The sequence below is a fragment of the Camelus dromedarius genome, chromosome 30 (genome assembly GCF_036321535.1).
Source record: "Camelus dromedarius isolate mCamDro1 chromosome 30, mCamDro1.pat, whole genome shotgun sequence".
Taxonomy (NCBI): domain Eukaryota; kingdom Metazoa; phylum Chordata; class Mammalia; order Artiodactyla; family Camelidae; genus Camelus; species Camelus dromedarius.
Genome location: NC_087465.1, coordinates 11,455,941 through 11,477,645, shown reverse-complemented (window position 1 = coordinate 11,477,645; position 21,705 = coordinate 11,455,941). Strand labels below are relative to the sequence as shown.

General features: G+C 44.2%; 1 protein-coding gene across 8 annotated transcripts in view; it reads right to left on the bottom strand.

Moving 5' to 3' along the window:
• Positions 1 to 6,068: 6,068 nt before the first annotated feature.
• The window catches only part of SULF1 (sulfatase 1), a 151,118-nt gene continuing 135,481 nt past the window's right edge, over positions 6,069 to 21,705 (bottom strand). For 5 of the 8 annotated variants that reach the window (XM_010998859.3, XM_010998858.3, XM_031441509.2 and 2 more), the window contains 4 exons: positions 20,941 to 21,113; positions 17,722 to 17,864; positions 17,504 to 17,627; positions 6,069 to 8,402 (listed from right to left, as the gene is read on the bottom strand). In XM_010998859.3, the coding sequence (XP_010997161.3) occupies positions 7,600 to 8,402; positions 17,504 to 17,627; positions 17,722 to 17,864; positions 20,941 to 21,113 (1,243 nt within the window). In that variant the 3' untranslated portion in view covers positions 6,069 to 7,599. Of the gene's footprint in view, positions 8,403 to 14,976; positions 15,673 to 17,503; positions 17,628 to 17,721; positions 17,865 to 20,940; positions 21,114 to 21,705 lie in introns of those variants that run through there. The other 3 variants (XM_064480862.1, XM_064480863.1, XM_064480861.1) reach the window with 2 other exon arrangements.

Below are 21,705 nucleotides of genomic sequence, written 5' to 3'. Positions count from 1 at the left end.
GAATTGCCTAGTCTGCAGGTTTGCTAATCCTGTTATGCAAACTGGGAGCTATCCTTTACACACACATGTGTCTGCACTTCCTCTTTCATAGAGTGGAAGGGAGTGCCATGACTGGCAAGGCAGAGTCAGTGGCCTCACGCACTTTATCTTTTCTGTCTTCTCTCCTTTCCTTGTCTTCTGGGATGCTGCTGGCTGTGTCTGTCCCAGACTCCTTACTACATTGGAATTAGATCTGTGTATATTTGAAGAGGTTATTTTAAGCAGTTCGTTTTCACTCAGGCCTTGGAAGGGTCAAATATGATGAAGACCCTCCCTGGGTATTTGCTTTTGCAACATTAAAAACTAAATGCCCCGGTGCTAAAAGTATTTGATGAAGCATGCTCACCACGAAAATGCACCACTGAATTCACAGCATTTCACCAATAAGGGACTGCATGTGCTTTGCTTTTGGAAATCTGGAGAACTTCTCAGAAAACAAGCACTCATTACATTACAATTAATCCATGAACTTTACGCTGCAAAAATGAAGAGTGTAAGGGGTAATGCTTTTTTCTAATGGAAAACTCAGCGCTTTTGATATTTATTTTAGCAAGAATAATCGGATGCTAAGAATACTTTCAGAGAGGAGGAAAATATTTCAGATAATCTTTTCTTATTTCTTCTCCAAAAAAACCTTACACCCATGTTAGGTGTTTTTTAATGTTGAGGTTTTGAAGGTGTTGTCTCTTTCTGGTATTCCACTATTACATGTTAAAAATTGAAGATCTTATTGAAAACTAAAGTCATTGCAGGGACGTATTAAACCAAAGGGGTGAACAAAAGAAGTTTCAAGTTTGTATGTAGAAATGAAAAAGAAGAATAATTGGTAAGACTTTACAGTGGGCATTTTTCTTAAAATACATACCTCCACCCCAAACTCCAAATATTAATTTAGAAGCATGAAACAGACAGGTCAGCCTCTAACTCTTGAGTTAAAGGAAATGTAATACTGTGTCAGATAAACTGGCGTTAGGATCCTAGTGGAGTGTGTGTTGAGCGTGTGTGTTTTTGTGTGTAGAGGTGTGCTTGTGATGAAAGAGTGTTTTGCATTGTTGCATAAAGGACTTTGATTTTGTGATTTTTAAAATGAATATTTATTTGGAGACCTCTTAGGGTAATTTAAAAGATGTATAGTTTCCTGCGTTTAATGAAATCTATTGTCAATGTACTAATAAACTTTGGTTTACAACCTCTTGAATACTTGATCATTGAAAATTCAGAAAAAAAGTAAAAAAGAATAAAGTGTGTTGGATTGAAATTAGTTTGTCTCTTAGGATTTTTATTGTTTAAAAGATGAAGCAATGATGCCAGTGTGATCTCCCACTGTAAAGACACAGGGGTTTGATGGGAATAAATGGGCCTCAGCTTAACTCTGGAAAACGGCAGAAATGAACTCCTTATGTAACTGATAACTCTGCCATGAAGCCAAATGTCCTACATGTAAACAATTAGGACTTTAGTTTTAGGAGCCTGCAGTTGCACATTGTCCACTGTGTCACTTAAAGAGAATAATTTTAAATATTTCACCACTTATCTATTTAAATTCAAACAGAATTTGGGGTGGCAGAACTCTGTGCCTTGCATATGGTTGATGTTAACCAGGATAGGCTGATTTATGCTTAAGTAATGCCAACGCCCAAATCTCAGTGGCTTCATAGCACAAAGGTGTAGTTCTCATTTATAGGACATGTCTATGTGGACCTGTTCCACAGAGTCCCTCAGGGGCCCAGCCTGACAAGGCTCCCCCATCTTGAAGCTACACAATCTGGAACTTTCAGAGTTGGTTTTGGTTGCTAAGATAAGGAAAGTAAGAGCCCAGAGAAAGGTAAAGGGTTTTTTCCTTCCTCAGCCCAAAAGTGACACTTGTCACAATGCATTGGTCTGAACTAGTGCCACGTCGTTGCCTAACTGCTAGGATCTTGGAAATGTTGAGGTGGGGGGGGATGGCAGGTGTTTCATGGCTATTATTCTTGGCCACACAGTTGACCATGATGGATTAAGGATATTTCCAAAGGAGTCCAGCTCATTATTCTAAAACAAGGGAAAGTCTCAAGCATAAAAAAGAATGATTTCCAAAGGAGTAACTATCAAAACTTGGTCAACAAAGCCGTTAAAGACTGCCTTTCCCCAAAGTCTACTGAAAAAGAAGCTACTCATTACTCAAGGGGCCCAGGAACTGGCCTGACACTGGAGGGAGAACTTCTGCTCAGACTCCAACCACGGTGAAAAAGCATTGGATTTTGAGGTCTCCTCTGATGGTCAGCAAAATTTTCTAAGAACATTGGCACCTAAAATTTTTGAGTGAGAGGCAGAAGGAGCTGTGGAAATAACAGACGTAAAAAAAAAAAAAAAAAAAAAAAAAAAACAAACCAGCATGACTCAAAGACTGAAGTGCAAAGTGGTTTATTTAGAACCCAGCCGTGAGCACTCTCCAGGTGGAACGCAGGGCAACTGGTTTCCGTTTCTCACTCCATCACTCCCTTGCATACACCTATATTAAAAGGTCACAGTGGCCCAAGATACATGGATTATTGGCAGGAGTGTGTGCATCTGTGCTGACTTCTGGGCAAACCTTTACTTTCCTCCATGGCTTTGTGCATTTATAAAGGGAGCCATTTATGCAAAGAGCTAATAGTAACTCCCTCCCAACGCTACCATCTTCTCTTCAACTCTGTGTGCCATTTAAGCAAAAGGATTTCTCTTGAATCTCTTCAGTATCCCACACTTTCAAGGGAGAGGCAGAGCCATTTTGGATATTGTGCCATTTGAAACAGAGGGAAAAAAATTTTCTCTTGAAGAAATGAAGGGAGCAGAAAGGTTAGGAATGTGGCCACTCATCTTCCTTGCTTTAGTCGCAGCTTGGTACAACCTCAGCATTTCAAGAGCTGGTCAAGAGCATCCAGTTCCTTTCTTCTTTTTAAAATTGCCTGCTGGGCAGAGATGGCCTCTGTAGCTTCAGCAAATGGGAGCCAAAAAAAACCATTTTTAATTGCGCAGAGTCATTAGGAAGCGAGGAGATCAATATTGGGCGCTCACTTTTGAATTTAAATGTCAAAGTTTGATGCAGTTCCAACTCAAAATACCAGCAAAAATCAGTAGAAAGCTGAACCATTCTTTGGTGTGCTGGCATGGCTAAGAGCCTAGGCACTGAAGAAAGAGTGAGCCTGCCATGGATCTGGTTGTTCTAGATGCTTCCTTGTCGAAATGGTCGTGCTGCTACTTTAGAAATCAATGTAAATGGCATCCTTGGGAGCCTTACAGCAGCTTTGCCAGGGCCCGGGTCCCGGCTCCCAGCAAAGAGGTCTCTAGTTGCACTAGCGTGACACCTAATGGTCGCTACGGAAAACACATGCTCTACTGATCCCTCGGCCCTTCTGGTTCCTGGTTTGAGTTGTGGGCTTCTAGCCACCAGACACATTTTAGGGTGGCAAGGCTGATGTTCTCTCCTCTTCTGCTGAAACCTGTTAGTGGTTGGAACGGTTCCACCCTAGCCCTGGGTCACCTGTGCTGTTGGGGCTGGGAAGTGAGGTAAAATCGGGGGAGAGGTTTGTGGGGCAAGAATGCAGATTCTGGAGTCCTGGGTTGCCCACCTGTGTGGGGGCCGGATGTGCAGAACCAAAGGTAGACACAGCAGAAAAGTGAGGCAACGCTGAGCACGGAAGACCTCAGCGTTGGTAGCACCCTTTGTCCCCACAGTGCTTTCCCTAACACCGGGCAGCAGGGACACCCTAGTCCCAAAAGGAGAAATCTAACTTTTGAAAGTCATTCTCTCTACCAGCTTCATTCAGCAGCAGGCTTGCTGCTGGGCCCAAGGTGAAGTCCTCAGTGCTGGTGAAGTCTTCAATGACCATGGCACAACTGGGAGGAAGGTGAGCTGACTAGACCAATGCCAACAGTGGGCACATTAGGTGAGTTTCTTGGTCAGAAATGGGGGAAGGAACAAGGTATGAATGTGGCCAGTTATTCTCTCACCTTTGGCCCCAGACACATTGCAAACTGACTATACTTCAATTTAAAAAAAATGAATAAAATTCTTTTATAAAGCATTTAAAAATCTTTTTTGGGAGGTCAGCATGTTTGGATATGTCCGGCATGGAGTGGGAGGGTGAAGTCCTCATTCCTTCTCTCTTAACCAAAACTCCCTGCAGATGCTACAATCACAGGAATTTTTTTAAAAAGAAGACTCAGAGGAGCCTCAGGTATTATCTAATTTGGATGTGGCAACTAGGTTTTTGTCTTGCAGGCCAGTAGGAACACCAGTTCAGCAGTGTGGCTAGTCGCTGCCTGGAGAAGCAGCTGGCTGCGCTGGGGGATCTAAGGGCACGGACGCTTGGGATTAACGGAGACGTGTCTCGATGAATCAGCAGTGTCTTTCCGGGGCACATTTTGGGAAAAGAAGCCCATGCGCTATGCATTTGCCATCCTCAATTAGAACCTCGTATCTTATCGTCAAAGAAGCTGTTTTAGAGAGGGCATGTGACTTTCCCAAGTCCATACAGAGATTAAAAACTAGAGTTTGCAGTGAGGTTGATCTTCTGAAATTTCATGTCAATGTTTCTTTCCACTACTCCTTACCAGATGGGCCACCGTGGCCTCTCTTCACTGATGTGGGGTGTGTGTGTGTGTGTGTGCATGTGCATGTGCATGTGCATGGATTCAAACAGAGAGAGTAGAAAGGGGCTGGCCCTCACCTCTGCTGAACCTCTTCATCTTCTAAACCCACGGGGCATGTGCAGATGGGAAATCAGCCCAGCCGTCCTGGGCGTCAGCTTCTTTATGGATCAAATGAGACCAACTGGCCAGCCAGTCTCCAAGGGCCCTTGACCTGAAATAGTCTTTCTTGTGCCCCTTACACAGGGTAGCTACTCCAGAAATAGTTATTGAACTAAAGCGGAATTTTCTCCAGGGTAGCAACATTTGGCCTAATCACATTTTACAGGAATGGAACAAGGAGCAGGTCACAGTGATGCAGTGATGTGTCTTTGGACAGCATGGCTATCTTGGATTTTTCTCTTGATGAGATTGGGGTGTTACAGACTGAAGGGCGTCCCCTCGAAGTTTATACGCTGAAGCCTCAATCCCCTGTGTGACTCTACCTGGAGATAAGACCTTTAAAGAGGTAAAGGTAAGTGAGGTCATAAGAGTGGAGCCCTGATCCCATATGACGACTGGTGTTTTTATAAGAAGAGACTCCTGGGATGTGTATGCACAGAGAAAAGGCCATGTGAGGACACGGAAGAAGGTGGCCCTCCGCCCACCGAAGAGAGAGACCCTGGGAGAAACCAAACCCGCTCACACCTCGGCCTTGGACTTCCAGCCTCCAGAACTGGGAGAATAAATTCCCGCTGTGTAAGCCCCAGTCTGTGGTTCTGTAATGGCAGCCCTAGTGAACCAGCGCAGATGGTTTCCTTAACGATCCAAAGATGGAACAGGCAAATCCCAAAGTCCTTTGCTTTTTTCCTTTATTATTAACCTCTGAGCTCTGGACATTTCAAGATTGTTAGCCCCTCTCTCTGAAGGGGAAAAAACTCCTCAGGAGACGTGGTGCAGAAGAAAGTGTGCAGAACTTGTCTGTCAGAAAACATGAGGTCTTAGATGGTGGTGAGGTCCCCAAAGAACCCAAGCTGCATTCTATGGGTCTGTCCTCTTGCTTTTGAAAAACTCCCAGGACTGGATACATATTAGTAGGTTCAATGAAAAATAGAAATGTGGGGTCCCTTGTTCAAAAATGATTGAACATTTCAAGATGGCGATAGTAGAGCATTCAGCTGGCCCAGTGCAGCCGCCCAGGTTGCACACCCAGGCAGCTGCCATGGGGCTGCGTCTGCACATTGCCCTGGACATCATGGAGGCACATCCGTGTTGAAATCATGTTAATTTGAGAATGTTCTATGAGACACTGACTTTGGGTCAGTTTAACAAATACGGCTAATGTTTAATCATGCAAATTGAGATCAGGACTCAGTTTTACTCGCAAGGAATGGGTGCGTACCACAAAAACTGGGTCAAGTTCATTTCTCTGAAACAGGTAAAGTTTAAACACCTTTTATTTCAAGAAATATTGCTTCTAGACTTTCCTGAAGCCAGAATTGTTCTATAAAAGTATCACAGAATATTACACAAGATTAAAAAAAACACAGTATGCTTCCTAGTAATTTGAAGCCTTTTTACAAAGCACATCATTCACAACCATAAATATGTTTCTTCTGTCATTCAGCCGGAGACACACATTATCTGATAAAGAGCTAGTTAATTTTAACATATGTACAGAGTCTATGATAAAGACTTAAAGTTATCAAAGATTCAACTATAGCATATTAAATTTTCTTTAAAAGAGTTTACCTTAAACACTTAAAGAAAACATAATTTACCTATGCGTTTGAATTCTCTAAAAATAAAATGAAAATTACTATTAAGCTACAAACAAAAAACCTTGGGAAGTTGGCTAGGATACTGATAACTCTTACTGAGGTAATAATCCTTCTGCTGGTATTTAAAAATCTAATACATGACAAGAATATTTTTGAGGATACAAAATTTCGAACGCAGTTTTGAACTATGCCTTAAAAAAATCAGAACTTGTGAAGGCCTTAAAAATAATCATACCACGCACATGTTGTATTTAAATTGTGAAACATTCATGAGTTTGTTTTACTGAAAAAAATTCTTTACATAAATTCAAAACTAAACATAGTTTCTCAACACTTAAGCTTATTAGCCAGGTCAAGAAAACAAAACAAAGATGGGGAAAAAAAAAGTCTTCAGTCCTTTTATCCTGTTAAGAAAATAATAAAAATTTAGAAATCTTAAGCAGATGAACACTTTGAGGCTGGGTGCAGAAAGAGCAGGTAACGTTTATTTTGTTTATTTATTTATTTTTACTGCCAACATCCTTAGCCATGCCTTTCTGCTAAGCAATTTTAGCAAGTCGAGGTAAAACACACGCATCAGTTTCTGGCAGAAGCGCAGAGTGAACAATATGTGATCCGTACTGTGTGTCATCCTGGGGTCCATTTCACTTTGCCACACTGACAGCAGGCAGTCAGACTGTGACAAGCCTGTTAAAAAAAAAATAAGACTAACCAAAGAGACGTGGCATTCCAATCTCAAAGTGCAAAATCGCTGAACTAAAAGTGAGGGCATTGAAAAATTCCAGTGGTTAAAAAATGAATCAAAACCACATTACGCAGGCAGTGGGAGGTGGGCTGAAAGGCTCACGGAGGATGTCAAGTTTCAGAAACTCAGAAAGGCACAGTTCTAGCCGTCTTGACTGGATACCATTTATATATGCAGGTCCCTCCCTACAACTTTCAAAAGATAATACTGTTTTAGTACCCCCAAACAAACCAACAAAACCCCACAAATCCACCTTACTCTCGACTCGACTCGACTCAGACGTCGAGTTCCCGTGTGTGTGTGCCGCTCACGTGTGCACTAACTTCGACTGCACGTGTGTACCTGGGGTCATTGGAATGTTGGTTGTCATGATTGCCTTTGCTAGTTTACTAAGAAAAAGTTAAAAAAAAACAATACTGTGTTTAGGGTAAGGTAACATGGCATCTAATCAGAGGAGAGTGGAAAGGAGGCACTGCCTTCTAGACTCTGGAAGCTTCCCCTCCTGTGATTCTTCTCCACCTTGTTTGACATCCTCTCGGTGCTGCTGGAGGAGTCAGGCTGCTCCACGGTGGACACTTGGATCCCATGATGCGTGGAATCAACACCAGAATGCACAGGAAGATGCAGCTGATCTTGCAAAACGTCTTCTTCGGGACGACCGTCCTGGCGAAGTTCCTTCCGGTCCCCGCGCCTGGGCTGCCCCAGCTCCATCAGGCTGTCGCCGCTGAAATCGGTTTCAACATCATTGATCTCCTCATGCTCCATCCATTGGTCAGTTTTATGATTTCTCCAGTGTTCAGAATTCAAACGACTAACTTCCGGAATGTCATTATTCCATTCAAGTTTACTCTCTGGACTGAATGTTGGTCGGTTCGAATGCAGGGCTGGAAGGTCAGCTGGCAAGGGCAAAGCACGTGCTTCCCCAGCCCTGCGCCTGGGGTCTTCATCCGACTCAGCGGAGGCCACCCTTGCCGGCAGGGGATGCTTGGCAGATGCAGCCAGGAACCCACCACTTCGAGCACTTTTAGTCTCATTTGCTTTATTTTGTTCATGGTGACTGTTCAGCAGTGCAAATTCTCTATCTACATCCTTCAAGTAATTAGTCCAGTCAGCCACACTAGGTCTATAGTTTTGTCTGTCCTCAGAGACACTTCCGTTCATGCTATGTAAATCCTCCAGGCCTTGCCAGGTGACATCTGCAGTGACACGGGGCAGGTTAGCCCTCCCATCCTTCCCACAGCTGTCCTCTGTGAAAAGAGATGAAGGTGGATCGTTAGTGGAGAAAGTATTTCCTATTTACTGGAGATGCAGCTTATATTATTTTTATGGTGCAAATCTGTTCGAAATATGACACTAAAAAGCATATTCCCCTAGTGATTTGTTATCAAGGCATGGCCTTGGATGACAAAAGTGATTAAATGAAAATGAAAATCGGAAAGAGGATGGAAAGAGTGAAAACTTCTACGACTGGGCTCAGGTGGTGCTGGAAGTCACTGGCGTTACCAGTCAGGGGGCTTGTGTGTTACTCCTGGGTTTACTCAGGTCACCTCTGCACCCAGGAAATCGTGTGAGTGACTTTCCCCAAGTCTTGATCCCTCATCTGTCAAGCATGGGAATAGCTGTATGAAAAAAAAACCTTTACTACTTATGGAGCTGCTGGGTGAATGATGGATTTCAAAGTATCTTAATGTAATAGGAAACACTTAGAAAGATATTTTTATTTCATATGCCCCGGCACTCAGCATAAAAACACATTTGCATGCAATTAAGCTCTTCAAATTAAATGGATCTGTTTCTCTGGGTTTTTTTTTTTTTTTTGCCCTAAAAGTTCTATCCTTTAGATAAATTAATCATTGAGTGGTTTTCACAGCATGCAAACAATACACCAGCTTTCTCTCATATTTTTCTACATCACCAAGATGACTATAGTTCTGTAGGAAACAACATCTTTCCTCCAGATGTGTCCAAGTACCATTTAGAAAGAGATGCCCTCAGTGAAAATGATAAACTACCCACAAAGCAACACAGATTGGCAGGAACAGTCAGCAGAACCACACAAACCCACACCCTCAGTGTAACCAGAAGGCAGAGAATGCTGTAGTCTTCAGAATCACCTGTAAGTGAAAAAGAGATTTAATACGAAATCCCAGTAGAGCTGGGTGTCCCACTTTGGGCACCAGCCCTGGGAAACCAGTGCAGAACAGAGTAGAAGGGATTGAGGATGGAGTCACAGACTGATTTGAAACCATCGCTGGAAAGGATGTCAACCTGAAGGGTAAAATGCTGTGCAGACTCTTGGTAAATTGCGGTACTGACGAGAGAGAGGCTCAGAGGTGCACACGGATTGAGGTGGCAGTCTTAAAATGCATCCCTTCAGGGGGAAAAGCATACAAAGGAAGAGAGGAACATCCTTTGGAAATGGGGTGACAAAGCAAAAAGGAAGCCAAAGAGAGGACATTTCAGGTCCTGTAAGAAAAAAGGAAAAACAAAATATTGGAGGAAACACACAGCCTCTTACAATCCCATCCCCAAATAATAACAAAATAAGAAAGTAAAAGGAAAGTATACTTGGTGACACTGGCAGAAAAGGAGCCTCTTACACCATGTGTCTTGTAAATACCGGAAGTCCATGAAATTAATGAGCGCAGTCTAAATATAGACACAGTTATTATAAAAGAAAATAGAAAATAAGAATGAAAACTCCGTCATCTTATAAAAACGCCCCTGCCAAAATAAACCACAAAGTGGAGGAAAGCACAACATAACACTGATAAGTGAATTAAATCTTCCCAATCAAGCATCGGAGGATGCGAAAGCCATCTTAAATCAGAAATTAAAGTACGGACCAAGGACCGTGTATCTAGCCAAGCGCTCCTTCAAGTATCAAGGCTACAGAAAAACAGTTCCAGACACGTAAGGGTGCGGAGAACACGGCACATATCAGCTCTTCTAGGACAGTCTTCTAGAGGATGGGTTTCATTCAGCCAAGAGGTCACTGGGGAAACTTCAGCAAAAAGGATGGATGGTGAGCAGTGAAAACATTTGCCAGATTCAGGAGTAAAACAAAGAGAGGGGAAGGGTGAAGAAACAATAAGTACAAAAGTAGAGCTCATGTAGAAATAAAGTAGAAAAAAAATGGGAGAAGGGGAAAAGCTGGAAGAGAGTAAGGTCACTGAGTGTCGTTCACGCGATAGTTGGGAGCCACGGAACACCGTCAAAAATGGACCAGCGAGGTAATAAAGGATCAATGAGAAGCAGGGATTAGGGGCATTAAAAATATGTAAGTTCAGAGGCAACCAACAGAACAAAATACAAAGCCTACTACATTTCAAAAGTGGGGGAGAAGGGCAACCATCTTTATAAAGAAGGAGCTGTCTATGTAAGATGCAATGGGGGCTGTATCTCAGTGCTAGAGGGGGTTCAATCCCCGGCAAATTTTAATCTCCATTAAAATTAATTAATCAGTTAATTAAAAACCTAATTACCTTCTCCCCCCAAATAAATAATAAGCTAGAAAATATTTTTTAAAAGATGCAATGAGAAATACACAGAAACATAGTAATGAGAGATACTCCGGCCAAGAGAGGTAAAATGGACTCAAAATAAATAAAAATATGGACGATCTCAATATATAATCAGTCAGATAGTTCTCACAAATACATAGCCAATAGTAACATACTCTGAGAACAGAGGTTCCACCTTCTCAAACACACACGGGAATTCACACAATTGGGTTATATATTAGGTCACAAAGACTGCGTAAGTAAGTTGCATAAAGTAGAAATATTATAAACAACCCTTTGACAAAATACAATAAAGCTAGAAATTAATACAATTAAAACAACAAAAAAAGCCCTTTAACCTGGAAATGAACAAACCTTCTATTAAACATCTTCTGGACAAAAAGGGAAATACAAATCTAAAATTACAGAATTTCTTAAAAATAATGCTAACGAAAGCACAAGTTAAGACCTTACGATACATTTGAAGCAGTAATTAGAGGAAACTTCATAGCCTCAAAGCACTTTTATCACAAAACGTAAATGAACTGAAGCCCCAAACTCAACAGCTGAAGCAAGAACAACATAAACCAAATGAAAGCGCAAAGAAGGAAGTGATGAAAATGAAAGTAAAATCAGTGAGGTAAAGAACAGAAAAACGACCTATCCATTAATAAGTCAAAATCCTGATTCTTTAAAAAAAAAAGTATCAAACAGTCACTAGCTTTCCTAATTAAGTAAAAGGGGAGAAATTTCAAGTATACAAAATAGAAAATGATGAGGGAGAAATAATCACTGAAACATACAAAACTTAAAACTCAAGCCATTACAGATGCTCTGCTCAGGTCATCTCAGCTTTGAAAATCAAATGAGCGCCCTCAGAACTGGAACTTGTGGGGAGAAGAGCTGTATTAAAATGTAATTAAAACATCCTGCCAGTTCTCAGCGATCAAGGAAACTACCATGCTGAATGGGTTTCTGGCTGACCTACAACTTGCTCCCTGGGAGTGTAGGCACCTCGCCAGGTGCATCTGCCCTGATACATCTGTTTGCTTTTCCCCAGGCTCAGCAGTGCTAGCGAGCCAGCCCTGGGCCACTTAGAGATGAGGACTGTGTGACCGCGCTCCAGTCGTGACTAATGGCTGGCGTCTGGGGCTCCCCTTCCCTGGGTCTCTTCTCTCAGTCACCTCTCAGGGCTCTGTTTTCCTTTCAAGATGCCTCACTAGCACTGTTGGACTTTCCTGTTCAAGGAGCCTGGCTGAGAGATGAGTCAAGGCCAGGGTTTGGGCGGGAGGGGAGGCTGGCTTCCTAAGACAGTGAGGGGACTTGCATTCAGGGCTGTTAGGGGGTGGGTCGGGGCCAGGGCCGCTGTGCATGCTGTGCAGTTTGCACCCTAGACAGGAGTGTGCCATGGGGGGACAGGTAGGCACCAAAACCCAGCAAAAGCCCTGCTAGACAGATCATGCCAACAGGTGGGTAAGTTTTTCCTCGCACCGCAGCGACCACCCTGCTCAGGATCAGTCAATCTAAGCTCTCAGAGAACATTCATAACTTTGACTTTTCTAACAGAGATTCTTCTCCAAGTGGCCTGTTTCTCGTGTTGCAGAAGAAGAAAATAAGTGCTGAATTTGCAGAACTCTGACATCCTCCCCAAACCGAAGAACGGCACGTACCTTTGTTTAGCTTTAATATACAGGGGGAAGCGAGAGGGGGAAAGGACTCCTCTTTCATCCACTCAACAAAGAAAGGACAGAATGTATATGACCACCTCTCTGCAAGGTGACAGCTTCAAGGAGCACAGGGTGACACCTTATAATTACAGTACAGGATGTGAAGTGCTTTGACAGGGGCAGACATGGTGCTCTAAGAGGCTGGTGAGGGCGCGTGAAGAAAAAAAAAAACCCAAGCAAAAGCAATGTGGACGGAAGCATGGTTGTTGAGAGTGGGCACGATGTGATCTGCTGGCTGCAAGGCGTGGGGCAGAAGGGTCAGGAAGCAGCCCCGCCAGCCTGAGGCTGCCAAGAACTGACCGTCTAGCCCACACCACCACCAGACACACACCACGACTGCCAAGAGCTCATCAAAGGACAGCGGCACCAGCTTTCATAGGCGGTGGGAAAAATAAACACCCCATCAACCTGTGCATCCTATCCTATTTTGCAGCACAGAAATAATTACTTGCAACTCAAGCCAACAATTATTTCCTGAGTCATGGGGGTCACTTTCCGGGCTGTGTTCTGACTCTGACCTTGTCCCATTCGGAAAATGACCAGGGTGAATAAGAAAGCATTTGAGCCGCCCCAGCCTCATGCACCTACCACGCCAAAAAAAAAAAGAAAAAAAAAAGAAAAAAAAGGAAAAAAGCTGAACAGGAAACAGGCTTGCTTGTAAAAGATCTTCTAAATCAGTCTAAGGATTAATTATTGAAGGTCCACAAAATTGAAGGCAGTTTAAAAACTCTTATTTAGTCAATTTGATACAAGGTGCATTTTCTAGAATACTCTTTTTTAAAAAGAAAAATTTGGGGGGGAGGTAATTAGGTTTGTTTATTTATTAATTTAATGGATGTACTGGGGATTGAACCCAGGACCTCATGCATGCTAAGCACGCGTTCCACAACCAAGCTATATACCCTCTCCGCTAGAATACCCTTGGATTTTCAAATTCCAAATTCTTCAGGTTTGGTTGTAATCTTTTTTCTCAAAGTCTTGTGTCATCAAATTTCATGATTAAAAACCTATTTTAATTAGTTTTCTTTAAAAAAATAAATAAAAATCTGAAAGCATCAAGGCTTCCAAAAATCCCACGAGGGGCGCCTTTCCCTGGAGGGCTGTGGACTGGTGAACTGAGGCAGCAGTGTTTCTGGCAGCTTGCTTAGCAACTATTGTCTTACAGTCCAACAGGATGCCGTGAGCAGGGAGGGCCACACTGAACGCTGCCCCTGAGCATCCAGGGAGAGCCCAGGTGTGACAGGTAAGTGCTCTTGGCTTGATCATTTCCATGGCTATCGGCTGAAAGAGAGTTTACCTCATAGATTATAAAATGGTGGAGGCTAAAAATGCCAGTCATTTTGAGTTACAGAGGCTCTTCAGGTTTGTCCTTTGGTAAGAAATTTAGAAGAAGAAGAAAAAAAAAAGCAACAGGTAACACTAGATCACCCTGCACACACACTTTCACTGGCCCAGTTGTCAGAGAAGGAACTCCATCAACAACTGAAGTTACCAAGGGTGTGCCAGAACGGTCCCAGAAATGATGGCTTTGGCCCCGTTCAGTGGCTGGGGACAGGGATCAGGGACGGGGAGCCCCAGGTCCCTGCCATTTAATTGCAACTGGCGTGCAGTCTTCATCTCCACATTGTCGTGGAAGAACGGCTTGATGAAGGATGCTGTGACTCAGCTCTGACCAGACTTGTGTCTCAGATAAGCTGTTAATAGCCTGTGACCTCTTTCATGACAGAAATCAAAGAGGGCCAGACTGAAAATCCCTTGGCTGCAGAACTGAGTGCATCATAAAATAACTGTAAAGTCAATATCTAGTGTTAAGTCTGCTTAAAATGTCACATTTCAGAAATGTCCTAACGTGACCCCTGAGAAGCAGGCAGAACAGTCCTGGCATATGAGATGTTACCTCGTCCACCCACGTCCCGGGTGAGCCCAGCTTAAGACAGGGTTCTTCTGCTCTGTCCTACATGTGCTAGGGGGCGAAGGACACAGGGTCGATGTCGGGGCACAGCGGGAAAAGGAGAGAAGACAGACAGGAGGGAAGAGGAAAAGAAGAGATACGGAAATGGTTGTCAAGGATCCTCAAAAGTCCAGCTGCCTTTGTCTTGTTTGTTTGCTTACGCCTCTCCCATCCCCTTTCCTACACTCATTTTGCTTCTCCTGGACCAATAAACTGCCCTCTAAAAGGAGGAATCGGAGACCAAATCTCAGGAGGCTGGAAGGGTGACTGGGGGCAGCCAGGGTGCCCTGGAGTGGTGATAGTCTGTTTCTCTGAGACAGGGTCAATGCAGATGACGTGGATTAAGTCCAACTTCCTCTGATGGATGTTCTCCCAAGAGGATTCTTGAACTAAGGCATTGATACATCTGTGTCTCAGTTTCCTTGTAGTAAGGTGGTAAGGACAGTCCCCTCCTGCCCCACACAGCATGTTTTTAACAGACCTGCCTGAGGTCTAAGCTCGGAGGAGGAGGTTATTAGCAAGGACCAACACGCCCACCAGGCGTTCTGGGTACCACTCCCTTCCCCGAGAGCACAGACAGGTAAGAGGGATGGGTGGGGGCTGGAAGGGGATAAAAATACCAGGCTGAGGGCCATTCATAAAGGTTTCCTGTGTCAGGTGCTACTGTCTTCGCGCTGTGTTGAGACCTTTCTGTGCATTTGGACTCCAGATGCCCTGACCCCAACCCCTACACCCCCTCTTCAACTACTGCTGCCTGGCAGATTCTTCCGAATCCTATCACCCCTGCTTTTCACCAGCAAAGTTTTTAAGGGCTGTAAACCAGGAAGCTCCTCTTTCTCCTCCAGCTTCAGCCTAGAATGCCCTTAAAATTCCCATCACTCTTCTTGTGATTCTGACGTTGTTTCATAAAATCTCTAGTTTCCACCACGTCTCTCCACCAAATCAACATGTAAGCACCCCTGAGAAAATAATTCTCCCATCTTCTCCCCAGGGCTCCCAATGGTTATTCTGGGGTTTTTCCCCCCTTCACATCATTCCATGCTTAAAAGCACCGTCCAACAAGCAAACAAGCATGGGAGTGAGTAAACGCTCGAGACATCTTGTGATGACAGTAAGCTGATTTAAAAGCAAAATGACAGATCAGTACCCAATGACACAATACGGTGGAGAAGGCTGTTAGAACATGCATGCACCCCAAGCTATGCTCTGGGCCACAAAGTAAGAAACAGAAATTAGTTAAAATGGCTGGATCATGCAATTATTGGGAAAGAAGCTGCCGGGGAGAATAAAAAATGTGAATACCTGTGAAGGTCATAGCTTCCTCCATCTTTATTTCCTGATATAGGAAAATATAAGAGTAATTTATGTTAGCTTTAGAACTCGTCAAACCATCCACTATGTAGTGTTTCATGCACAATGTCTAAATCCTAGAAGGAAACATACTGGGTTAAGTACAGACAGTGCCGGAGTCCAACAGAACTTTTTCTATTAGACAGGTTCAAAATGAGGATTGAAAGCTATAAATAAAAAGGTTTCAGATAAACCGTGGAAGAGCTCACGTGAAATATGGGTGGGGGTGAGAGAGGAGAGCCCACTTAAAAGTAGTAAGACAGGTACTTCCAAGAGCCCGTGTAAGTCTCTAATAGTTAATTAAATGTTGGTTATTTTAGACCAAATGCTTGGAAGAAAGGACCAATCATCATTTCCCTCAGGAGTCGCCTCGAAGGTAGACAGGACTACTTGAAGCCTAACGGCTGTAACAGGCCCATCTGGAGACTCTGTCAGATGTCACTAAGCTGAGCTTCCCTGTCATCAGCACCGAGGCTGCTGTGTTCTTTGGGGGTGAATATCTGGGTGTAATATTTCTAGTGCCTCTAACAATGGTTTCAGTTTCCAGGCCTTAGTGGGCTTTTTTGGAGGGGGGAGGGTAAGATTTGAGGAAAAGGTCAACAGATGAGCAGGGTATCTGCAAAGATGGAAGCTGGGTGGGGTCAGTGACCAAGATGACTTTTGCAGCTGGTGATGAAATCCACTAAGGTGTTAGCTGAAGGGTGGTGACTGACAGCTGCGATGGGAACTCCCACGGGATTTATAATTTCTTATGGGACGCCCAGCTTGAAAGCCTTCAGGGTCCTACAGTGGTGGAAATGACAGGGGTGATGCTGATCATTTCAGAATGCCTTTCTCCCACCCCCTCCCATCCCCATCAAGTCACATGGCCCCGGGGAGCTGCCCACTGGCGTTGCTGGCTCTGCAGGGAACCACAGAGACACAGGCTCTTAAGGACACTGAGAAAACCCAGCTGCACACCAGAGGCTTCCTGCAAATCGCTCCCCGCTGCCTGCGGGTCCAGCTCTTTGCCCCTGTGGGTTGGTGGGCTGTGCCGATGCCAATGCCCTCGGCTAGCTTTGGCTTTTCTCCTTCCTTCTATGGACGTCTGGTGTTTACATTTCTATAGGAATTACGAGAAAAGAAGAATTCTCATTAACCTGGCAAGAGCTGGCAGCGATGCTGAAAAGAACTGCCTCTCCGTGAGCCAAAGGAGAAACAAGTGAGTTAAGGCTGCAGATCAGGAAGGGAGTGTCTGGCTGGCTCCATAAAGGCCCTCTCAAGCTTTCAGATCTCAAGACAACGACTCGCTCAAACATCGCCAGTTTCAGATGGGAAATACTGGCAAAAGAAATCTAATTACATGTGTCACGAGCAGGGATCCGATTGGGATAGTTCCAAACTCTGATAAGCAGAAATAGGGCATTGTGTGTTTCCATCCAAATTCTCTTAAAAAAAAAAAGCATATCCTGGTTTACCGAGAGAGCATCTTACGATTGCTGACAGCAATGACAAATAGACCCCCCAATGCTTTCATCCCATCTTCCAGTGGATGTTTCTGTCAGCCACTGAGGTTTACTAAGAGAACGCAAAGGTAGGACAGATTGGAATGAAACACTCACCAGATCTTTGGGGGGCATAAAATTTTTCATTAGTGCACCCAGAGCTAAATTTAGAGAACAAAGTGTGTTTGGAATTGCCCGGAGAGTTTCTCCTGTAAATAGACCAAACTGTATGTTTCTACGTCTTCTATGCCCAACTGTGTATTTCAAAGGCAGAAAACTTGACAACAGAAAGAATTTTCCAGGTACGAGAGGGCAACATTCTTTTTTCCTTACCAGCTTCCAGGCCCTTAGGTCTCGGGTTGCACTGCTTATACCCCTGGCAGCTCCTGAGGCCCATGAGTTGCACGTGTAGCTGATTCAAAACGCCCCGCTCCACCGTGTGCACAGTGTTTGTGAGCTGCGGGTGAAGAGGCCGGGACAAGATCTTAAAGCTCGTGTCCTGGTTATTCCATTTTCAATCACCTTCATAAGATGAAAACATAGCGACTTACCTGATAAGGATCTGTATTCATGTCAAAATACTCCAAAAAGCCAGTGGCGAACTCGCAGAAGAGAAAATTATGCGTCTCATTAACCGTCCGCAAACACCAGTAGGTGTTATTGTTGGAACTCGTGCAAGCGCAGAAAGAACCCACTGTGATAGGAAAGAAAGACAAAAGGAAAAAAGAATGAAAAAACGGAGCAGCCTCGCCATTCTGACGTCTCCTTACCTTTACACTTTAAAGTTCACATTTTCTTTTTTGTAAGTACTATGTGGGAGGATGTTAAAAATAACTCTATTTACCCCCCTCTGTATACAAATTTGCTGTGAAATTAGGCGAAGATGGAAAAAACAATGGTGATCTACGAAGGTGATTTTAGGCTGAAGGTGAAGGTGACGTTTCAGGCCTGTTAATATGCCTTCCCCTTAGCTCTGCGGGGCCCTGGGCTCCAGGACAGGGTGTCTGCCTGGTGAAGGGGAAGGAAAACATCAGGGTTTCTATTTATGGTTATTTTAATCTTTTTTTTTTAAAGGGAAAATTGGTTACTTAATAAAGTGATAGACCTGGTGCCTTAGCTTGTTCTGAACGTCAGGTGGTCACGGGGCACAAATGGTCACATATACACACATGCACAGATGCACACATATGTGTACATATGTGTACAGGATCCTAACAGAAACTGTACTTTTTACAGTGGCTCACTGGGAAAAACATTCTGAAAACCCCTGTGCTAGGACACCAGTATCGTGAGTGCTAGTAATACACTGTATACTAGAAAGAGCATCCAATTTGCTACTGAGATCCCGTCCCCTCTTTGCTTCTCAAAGAGTCAGGGAGCTCCCTAAAATTAAGATCCTTAATAGCAGGAGACCATTTTCCTCACTCACTTTACCATTCCTCATGTCACTAGCACTGAGATACCCAGCGGCAGGCACTCACAAGTTAAACTGACATGCATTGATTTGATCCTGGGCCAGGTGGCTTGCGTGCCTGTTTATTCACCTAATATTTACTGAGCACCTCCCTTGGGTCAGAGGGTTCGGTATCTCACAGACACGGTCTTTTATCTTGAGAAACATACAGTCCAGTGGAAAAGACAAATGTTAAGCAAAAACAAAAGCAAAATAAAGAAAGAAAGAAATAAAAAACCACCCAATGTAATTACAAATGTGGTAAGTCCTATGGAGAAAAAGTATGCTGGAAGAATGTGCAAAGGGGTTTAACCTAGTCTGAGATGTGGGGAGGGTCGCCGGGAGGAGCAACAATACAGTTGAACACTGAAGGGTGAGCAGGTCTGTGATAGGCATAGGGTTTGGAGTGGGCATAGGGTCAAAAGCCTTCTAGCTGGACAGAACAGTATGTGCAAAGGCCCTGAGGCTGGAGGGAGCTTAGGTCACCTGAGGCAGAGAAAAGCTGAGCTGCCAAAGAGGGCGAGAGTGGGAGGAAATAGGACCAGAGCGAGACAGGAACGTGGCACACAGGGCTTTGCGGGATTTGTTAGGGAATTTGCTTTTTATCCTAAAAGAAACATTTGTCATGAAATGACCACTAACTTCTTTGCACAGAGTGGCAAGAGAGGAGTCTGGAGAGGGACGGAGGGTCGGCAGTGGCAGAGGTGAGAAATGGTAATGTCTTGGGGAGGATGGCCTCAGCTCAGATTGGGGGAAGCAGACAGAGGTTTGAGGGACCTTCTATAAGCTGGGAGCAAACTAAACCTCATGTGTCTCAATACTTCATCTTTAAAGGGGCTTACTGGTCCTGGACACAACCAGCTCATCACTTCCTCAGGACCCCTGCTCCTGCTAGTCCCCCTGCCTGTGGCACTGCCCCTCTCACCCATCCTTCCCACCACCCCCTCTTCACATGGTTTCTTCTCTCCACCCCTTAGATTCGGCTTAAATTTCACCTCTTCAGAAAGGCTGGTCATGCCCACCCTCACTAAAAGGGTCCCTTTAAAAAACTCGGACCACACTTTCCTTCACAGCGTTCTTACAACTTGTAATTATTTTATTTATTTCATTTACTTTCTTTCTTTACCCACCTTCGGAGTATGTGTCTTGAGGGCAGAGAATGAGGTGTGTCTGGCTCCCTGTGTGTTCATCGTGCTGGGCCCAAGGCCTGATGGAGAACAGACCACCCCCAACCCCCACAAGCCCAGTGACCCTCAGCCCCCAAAGCTAAACACTACGTCTCAGTTCACTCAGCCTCAACTATGTAAACATTATGTAAACCTAAATGCAAACATGGATGCTGAAATCAAGATGCATCCAAATGGAAAGAGAAGGGAAATGATCTCGAATAGGCCCTAAAGCTCCCCAGGAGTGGTCTGTGGCTTCCTGTGAATCTCCAATCCCAGTTTGAGAAGCACTGACCCAAGTGGTCTCCTGTGATCCCTTCAACTAGAAGATTCGGTGCGGTAGCCACCCCGTGGGACGGCAAGCCTTCCACCAGCGGGGGAGCCACAAGAACTGAGGGATTGCTTCTATGTGGCCTCAGTCGATCCTGTGTGCAGACCACTAAGGCAAATATGAGCACCCCCCTAAAAGTGCATGATGGTTATCACTCCACACCCCAGCGACTCTGTGTAAAACCCAACATCGTGCAGTCCCTGTAATTCTGCAAGCACAGGGCTGGGTATTGAAGGGGACTGAGAAGAAGCAGGACACAGTCCCTGCATATAAGGAGTTTTGACTTCCTTCTATTATATGTAGAGTCTGCACTTGAAATAAAGCAGGAACGGATATATTTGGGGCCAAACTGTCCATCTGTTTATTGAGTTATTTGGTGACAGAGTAGTCTTGTGGGGCCAGACTCTGTCAGGGGCTGGGTCCGGTGGGAAATATCACTGGGAAGAAAACCTCGGAGAGCTTGGCATTTTCAAACAAAATACCAAAAAAAGAATTTCTAAAGAAAAAAAGTAATTTGGGGGCAGGGGTGGTGAATATAGCTCAGTGGCAGAGCACGTGCCTAGCATGCATGAAGTCCCGGGTTCAATCCCCAGTACCTTCATTAAATAAATAAACCTAATTACCCCCGTGTTCCCAAAAAATTTTTTTAAACAAAGGTAATTTTGGGCAAAATGATTCTAGTTGTCAGTATAGGAAATGACACGATGCTTTCCTCTGGAATCTTTCTAGACTCCTGGTTAGGGGCTGCTGAATTCCTAGCTTAAGTCACGGTGCATGAGCTGCTGTGCAGGGAGCGGCGCTGGGATCTCGGGCCACTCACGGTTCCAGAACGGGGCCGTCTGCCAGTGGTTGTTGTCGTGCGTGAAGCAGGTGAGGCCGGGGAGGCTGCACTCCTCGCCTTTCCGCTGCCGCTTCCTCTCCTTCCTCTCTTTCTTCCTCCTGCGGTTCTCCTTGAAAAGCTGCAGTTTGCTGTCGACTTCTTGAGCGGCTTCTCTGTTCCAACAGAAGGGATGTTTTAATGATCAGAAAGTTCCTTTCTCCATGAAATATAGGACTCAGATTCATAGATACTAATGACTGTATATAAAACAGATGAACAGCAAGGTCCTGCTGTGTAGCACAGGGACTTTGTAATGGCCTAGAAGGAAAAAGAATGTGAAAAGGAGCAAATATGTGTGACTGAGTCACTACGCTGTACACCAGAAGCTAACACAACGTTGTGCACCGACTCTACTTCAATTAAAAAAAAAAAGGACCGTTGCTCTGAATCTCTCACACATACTTAGGCAGAAGGTAATCAATACACAATAATAAATGGTCTTAATCTTTCAGAGGGCCTCAAAATGCAATTGGGGATAGTGAAGACAAGCTCATTAAGTGACAACGCTCTTAGAATTTGACTGGGTAGTCACAGGATCAACATTTTCTTCCTTACTGACATGAAAAACACTGACTTTTTTTTTTCCCCTTTAAGTACAGTTGATTTACTATGTTCCATGTGTACAGCAAAGTGATTCAGTTATACACACATATATATCTCTATTCTTTTTCAGATTCTTCTCCATTATAGGTCATTACAAGCTAT